At 40.9% G+C, this 6,801-nt stretch overlaps 1 protein-coding gene and 1 long non-coding RNA gene across 2 annotated transcripts; one reads left to right on the top strand and one right to left on the bottom strand.

The window, feature by feature from the left end:
* Positions 1-672: 672 nt before the first annotated feature.
* LOC148021644 (uncharacterized) lies at positions 673-1,962 on the bottom strand. Its single transcript, XR_015694362.1, has 3 exons — positions 1,370-1,962; positions 1,193-1,277; positions 673-1,018 (listed from the first exon to the last, which is right to left on the bottom strand). It is a non-coding gene; the product is annotated as an uncharacterized LOC148021644 (long non-coding RNA).
* A 2,523-nt stretch (positions 1,963-4,485) lies between these two features.
* LOC148021643 (uncharacterized) lies at positions 4,486-5,966 on the top strand. The gene has a single exon (XM_087697108.1). The coding sequence runs from the start codon at positions 4,603-4,605 to the stop codon at positions 5,713-5,715; it is 1,113 nt and encodes a 370-aa protein (XP_087553234.1). The 5' UTR covers positions 4,486-4,602; the 3' UTR covers positions 5,716-5,966.
* The last annotated feature ends 835 nt before the right edge of the window (positions 5,967-6,801 follow it).

The following is a 6,801-nucleotide window of genomic DNA, read 5'->3' as shown; positions in this document are numbered from 1 at the left end:
AACGTGTAAAAGTAAACTATGTGATGAAAGTGATCGTGATGGTAGTAAACTACATGATGGAATTGATCATGGTGGAAGTGAATTCCTTGGTGGAAGTCCTAGTATGGAAGTGGAGTGCTAGTGTGGAAGTGAAGTGCTAGTATGGAAGTAGTGTGGGAGAGTAATGATACAGTGTGCGACAAGAGGGGTCTCAATCGAGATAAAAGAAAATAATAAGGGCCAAAAGCAATCAACCAACACAACAAATGGAAACAAGCAACAACTAACAAAACAATGAAAACAATGGTTATGTATTTTATTATCTCATTGTGAGTTTTGCATTTTTAAATTTTTTTTCTCAGCTTCCTTTCTTCAATGCATCCATAATCAATTACCCATAATAAGCAAGATATATCCTCGATTCATCTACAATATTGATGCATGGATTATGTAAGTAAGAAGTTTTGAGTTTTGCATTTTTATGTTTTACATTTTTATGTTGTTTCACTTCAATGTATGCATAACCAAACAAGCATAACAAGCATGATGCATCTTTAATCCACAATAATGTCATAATGTTTGTTTAAGCAAGAAGAGTTTGAGTTTTGGTATAGCGTTTTGCATTTTTACATTTTCCATTTTGCATTGCTTTCACTTCAATGCACATACAACTAAACAAGCATGACAAGCATGATGAATCTTCAATCCACAATGAAGTTACATGGTTTCTTTGAGCAAAAAGAGTTGAAATTTGAGCTTTTGTGTTATTTTTTGAGTGCTATTATGTTTTTGAGTTCTAATTTTCATATAGTCTAACAATTTTGCTCAATCCAACAAACGAGTTCCTCCTGATTTGATCTTTCTAAACTAGCTGCATACGTTTTGGAGTATGTAAGTTGCAAGTGTGGACAATCAATACCCCATCAATCCCATCCACTCAAGTGGAAAAACCTCCTATTACGCCACATGGTAGGACTGTGAGAACCTCAGCGATTGCACCATCCTTTGTTTTGGTAATGAAACCAGAAAGTTGGGCTAACTGCACAATAGTTGAGACATTGGATAGACTTCTATTATTTCAAAAGCTACAACTCACTTCAGTGACAACCTCTCACCTTATCTCTTAACACTCCAATCCAACTAACCATGCATCCTTTTCTCTATCCTAAGAAAGCAAGAATAAAAGACTAGCTTCGAGGTGTAGTGAACTCACCAACTTGCCTTCTTAAATAATAGTCTAAAGGCTTCAAGTCTCAAAGATAGTTGCATGACCCAAGATTCACAATCTAATGGTGTCACTGCATCACATCCATCACCAAGTATACCAACAAGTTAAGAAGCTAGTAGAGAAAAAGATAAAAGAAAGAAGATGACGAAGAGCTTCACCTACCCTCAATCCCTTGCTTAACATACTGGAGTGTCTCATGTGCATGGTTATAGGAGATCATTTCCAATAGCTTGTTAGGGGTTGTGAGCATGGTAGAATATGACACATAGAGGCTCTATGAGAGCACCTTGATGAAGCTCACCAATGACATAGTAGCTCTATACAATGAAAACCAACACAAAGCTAGAAGCTTGCAAATTGGTCATGATAAAGCAACATGAGCTATTTTTAGGGAAGCTGTAAATGATAGCTTGCATACCTCAATCTGAGAGTCTGGAAGATCTCAAGGCCTAATTAGGATTGCTTTCCAACACCTTGGAGAGAGAGCATGGAGAAAATTCAAGGAATTAACTTGATAATAAGAGGGACCAAATCATGAAGACATAATTCTATAGTTGAAGAAAAACATATATAAAGAGCACAAACTCAAGGCATCAATATCGATACAACCTGAGCAGCCATAGTTAACCACTTCCATTGCCCTAGACCCACCCATGGTCATGACACTTCCCAAGGATCTACTAGACTTACTAAAGTTTAACATAGGGGAGTCAAAGGACCAGCCAATAGCTAAAGAGAAAGACCTAGAGTACAAGGAGGCCTATATGGCCATGATTTAGACCTTATGAGCTCAACCATAAAGAGTAATAGAATATCCTATTCCCTCTTGAGCTCTTATCACAAGAAGAGGAAGAAAAACCCAAGAAGATGGTACAAAAATATCAAGAGAAGTAGAAGGCCAACTCTATTATGATGTTTGACTTCAAGATGAACAAGGAGAGAAGATTTAGGAAGCCATCCCCTTACGCATTGTACGACTGCTCATATGAATGGCCAAAAACATTGTTGTAAAGTGGCTTGATCTCCTTGATGTGGAGGCTTGTCAAAGGACTTGCAAGATTTAGGATGAAATTGAAGCCCATGGAAGTATGGCTAGGACTACTAGAATGGCGATATGCTCTTTTGGAAGGCAATAGGATGGCCTGGGAAGCTTTCATCTATTCTCAAAAGGAGTGGCATACAGATCCACTCTTTTATCCCTACCCAAGAAAGCATGGTCGAGATTATCAAGAAAAGGAAAATGGGAGGTACAATTTCCCAAAGATCCTCGATAGTAGGGCAATCCATGTTGATAGAACGTACCTATTTCAACTTGTTGACTTGATCCCCTCCTGTGCGCATATTGTCATTATCTTCAACACTCCTTCACATGATCAAAGGCCTAGTTATTACATTCAACACTCCTTTACATGATCAAGCTTTAACAATGGCCAAAACTATTTGAGTCAAACTTTTATTCACTACATTCCATTGCAATATGTGGTTTGAGTTCCAACTAATAACGATCAGTCCATCTGAGTACCTATGATTAGTAGTCTACCTTTGTCGAGGTTTTTGTGCATTGTCACAACTATATTATTGCTAGGCAATTAATATTTATGTACTAAATGCCTATACGCTATTCATGTATGCTACGTGCTTATGTTGATGCTTGGCATTGTTGTTTATGTTGGGATATACTTATTTTTAGCTCTACATCTTGGATTTGATCTCAGTTGGTTGTATTTGGGCAATGCTTATTAGCTCTAGTGATTTCCACTTGTGGGCTTGAAGACTTATTGAAGGTATATGCTCCCGGATGTATACATGATATGTTTTGGGTACTTAAATACTACGAACTCTATGCATTGAGCTTCCTTTGCTACTTTCATACTTTAGGTGTGCTCCAATGGGAGTACTTGGTATTTCTACACACAACTTGATTCATTTAATTTAGTAGGAGACTTTCTTATACTTTATTGGTTTCGATAAGGAGAAGGCATATTGATATCATTCTCATTATCATTGCCATGGTTGTAAGAAGTGCTTCACCTACACACACACACACACACACACACACACACACACACACACACACACACATGCACGCACGCACGCACGCACGCACGCACCCCCCCTAAGATAGTATAGATTATTCATTAATGTGCATCTTAGTATGCTCACTTTGATTAAATTGTATATTTGAATGTATCATGTCATGCTTGCATTGGTTACCTTAGGCCCCACCCATTTCACAATGTTTGGGCAATGGTGTGTGTGCAAGGGTGCGATGCTAATGTGGAGTAAGGTGCTTGTAGTGTCATGGGCAAGAGGTGTGTAATTGTTCAATTTTAGCCTTGTGCCCAACTCTCAATGAAGTCTATTTAGTGTTAGTGTTAGTTCTGATGAAGCCAAGTTATCAACAATGAGTAGTCAACACATGGAAATAGAGAAGTGTATGGAGGCCCCATGCTCTTGCCATCCGTACATATTTGAAATCAAAGGAGGCCAATTTTCACCTTTCCAAGGAACACATACTTTGCTTATGAACTTGTGTTGCATTGTATTACCTCTTCTTTTGATTAATGTAGAATATATTCAAAATATATTACCAAAAAGTAAGAGAATATACACACATAACTTAAAGTATTACATCAAGGCATAGCCTTAACAACTTCAATTTGCGAGCTCCTTACAAAAATGTCTAAAGTTCCAACGCTAAAATCTCATCTTCCTAGCCACGCATAGTGAGTCAATTAAATCCTCGCATTTATCCCATGTGGTCAACATAGGCTTCCTACCAAACACAACCTTATTGCAAATTTTCCAAATAAACTGAAAATGTTATCTCATGAATAAGGTTGAAAAACATCAATGTCAGATCATCAAGTGCTCCTTTGTCACCAAAGAGGGTGTTTTCATAGCAATTGAATAGTTTAAGTTAGGTGCCCTCAACCAACCTCTGATTTTACTCTAGATAGCCTAGACTTGGGGGCAATCCTTGAAGAGATGCGTGACAATTTCTTCATGCCTCTCCTACACAATGCACAATATGAGGAGATGGGAATAAACTTTGACAGTTTACTTCTCGAATGCAAGATGTTCCTAAACCTCTTCTTGATGCGCTGTCCCTCAAGGTAAAATAATATCCCAAGCTCTGCTATTCCATTTGTAGAAGCATAGATGATGATGCTTCTAGTTTATGTATGTAAAGCATCTCGGAAAGATAACAATCTACAAATATCCACACATGACTTCATCACGATTAGCTGGATTAAACATTAGTTGTGAAGCGAATGAACTTGATCCTTACTTTTAGTGGAAAGTTGTTTGAAGGAGACCAGATTGTTTTGCAAGGTATACAACATGGCCTTCTTCCCTTTCCTGCTCGATTGAGTCTTTCCTTTCCTGCAAGAATGCTGGTGGCTATGAAAGGGCACCCGGGCTGTGGCAAGTCGAGTTTGGCCAGGAGCTTGGGCAAGGCCTTGGGGTGGCCTGTGCTGGACAAGGACGACATACGGGACTGCACCTTCCCTCTGGAGCATCACCAACGCGTCCCCGCTCCTTTCCTCAACTCCTTCTCCTACCGGGCTCTATGGCGCCTTGTGGAGACGCAGCTGGAGATGGGCCTCAGCGTCATCGTTGACTGCCCCCTCTCTCGCCCTTCCCTCTTCCTGTCTGCGGCTTCGCTTGCCCGCCGCCATTCCATGCGTCTCCTTCTCATCGAGTGCGTCGCGTCTGATATCGATGAATGGAAACGCAGGCTTCAAGGACGCCGTGCCGCTGCCGATGCGAGTGCGGCCGCTCAACCGGGGATGGATCAAAAAGGCCAACAGTATCAGGAAACTCTGGGTATGACCAAACGGCTCAGCCTGAGCAGCAGCGAGCAGTTGGCACGAGGGGTAAATATTAAGGATGGCAGTGCAGGTGCAGGTGGAGTTAGCGAAGGAGCTATGGTAGCGGAAGGAGTTTTTAATCTTGCGGAGGAGGAAATAGGGGAGCAGCGTCCAGAAGATATGGACATTAGGGGGGAGAAGGACGAGGAGGAGGAGGAGGAGGAGGGAATCAAGGCTACCGCAGCTAGTGCCGCCGGGGAGATCCACGCATCACAAAGAGTGGGTGAAGAAGAAACGTGCCAGGAAAACATACATGTGAGAAAAAGTTTTCTCAACGAGAAGGAGCACGCTTCGTATCTTAGCCACGCTACCAAGGGTTTCACGGCATCGCCACCTCCTGAGGCAGGAGGAAGCTACGGAAACCAAGATATGGATATAGTCAACGATACCAGGAAAAGCATAGGTTTCCAGGAAGCTTGTTTTAGAGGCTGGCACAAGCCAGACTCCTGGGAAAATTTGCAGAAGCTCATCCAGAGCTATGGGAATTGCTGGGATTATGACACCAGCGTCTCCTCTAAGAAGCTGGTTGTAGACACTACTGCTTCGCACCATGACGCTCTTGTATCAGGTGCCTTGGAATGGATTCGAGTTATGTCAGATGAAACTCCCACAGTCACATATCTAACCAAGTGAATTGAATCCTTGCTAAGCTAAAGGAAATTTGGATTCTTTGCTCTCAGTGTACAATCTTGATTTCCGGCTCCGGAATGGGGCAAGTGTCTTCCACCATTCTGATATTATAGCACTACAGTATAGATCTACAATCGTATTCTGCCCTTGTAGCTTCTCTGGATCCATATCTTCTCGGGTTTGTAGTGGGTTCTTGCTATCATCTATTTGTAAGGGCTGCACGTTGAATATAATGTGAAATAATGTTTCGTCTTTTTTTTTTTGATAATGCAGCGAAATTTATAATGACAGAAAATATTTACATCCTTGCAACCATGATTCACGCCTGAAACTGAGGCCTTGGGCCTTACACAAGCAGCTTTAATGCTGTCTGTATTAACAGAACACTAGCTAGCACATTCAAAAACCACTGAAGGTAGTAAAGCAGGATTCTTATTCCCGTTAACTTTGAGCAGAACTTGCCTCCGTGTTAAATAGCTAGGTAATTGAGCTCTATCACTTCCTTAGGGGATTTACTGACCTGTATGCACGGAAGAGACGATGAATTGTTTCCTTGTCCACATGAAATAAGTACTTATAAGAGGAACCATAGTCCAATTAGTTAAAGGTTCACGAGTTGTCACTTTTTTCACATATACCTTCCAACATAGGAAATTAATCCTAGGCAAGGGTGTAATCTTCTATCCGTGCTACACACACTTCTAAATTGATGAATGCTTCAAATGCCTATCATACCAACTCTACTACTTTGCCTCAAGTGCTTGAATGGAGGAGCCCTTGGTTTGCTTTGATTTGAACTTGTTTAGAGGGATATCATTACCTTCCCACTAGGCTAGCTTATGCTTAGCAATAAAGTTTTCTTCTTTGCTCAACCTACATCATCCAATGAGGATGGTTACACACCAAGGATGGATGCCCAACGCTCATCTAGAGTGTGGGCATGAACATTTTGAAATCGGGTGCAAACATGGGTACAATACCATTATACACTAAAAGGACACAATAGGGGGGGACTCCATGTCCAAAACTAGATAAGGAGTATCAACAGGTCATGTCCTCTCTAGTGTGTTAAGGAGGTTGGACATCTAA

This window comes from Lygodium microphyllum, chromosome 17 (genome assembly GCF_053477565.2).
Source record: "Lygodium microphyllum isolate KBCC chromosome 17, Lygodium_microphyllum_v1.1.10, whole genome shotgun sequence".
Taxonomy (NCBI): Eukaryota; Viridiplantae; Streptophyta; class Polypodiopsida; order Schizaeales; family Lygodiaceae; genus Lygodium; species Lygodium microphyllum.
This window is presented reverse-complemented; position numbering and strand designations above follow the sequence as displayed.

Bases quoted from the DNA above. Each gene is read 5' to 3' on its own strand.
- LOC148021643 (XM_087697108.1), top strand. From the start codon at position 4,603: ATGCTGGTGGCTATGAAAGGGCACCCGGGCTGTGGCAAGTCGAGTTTG.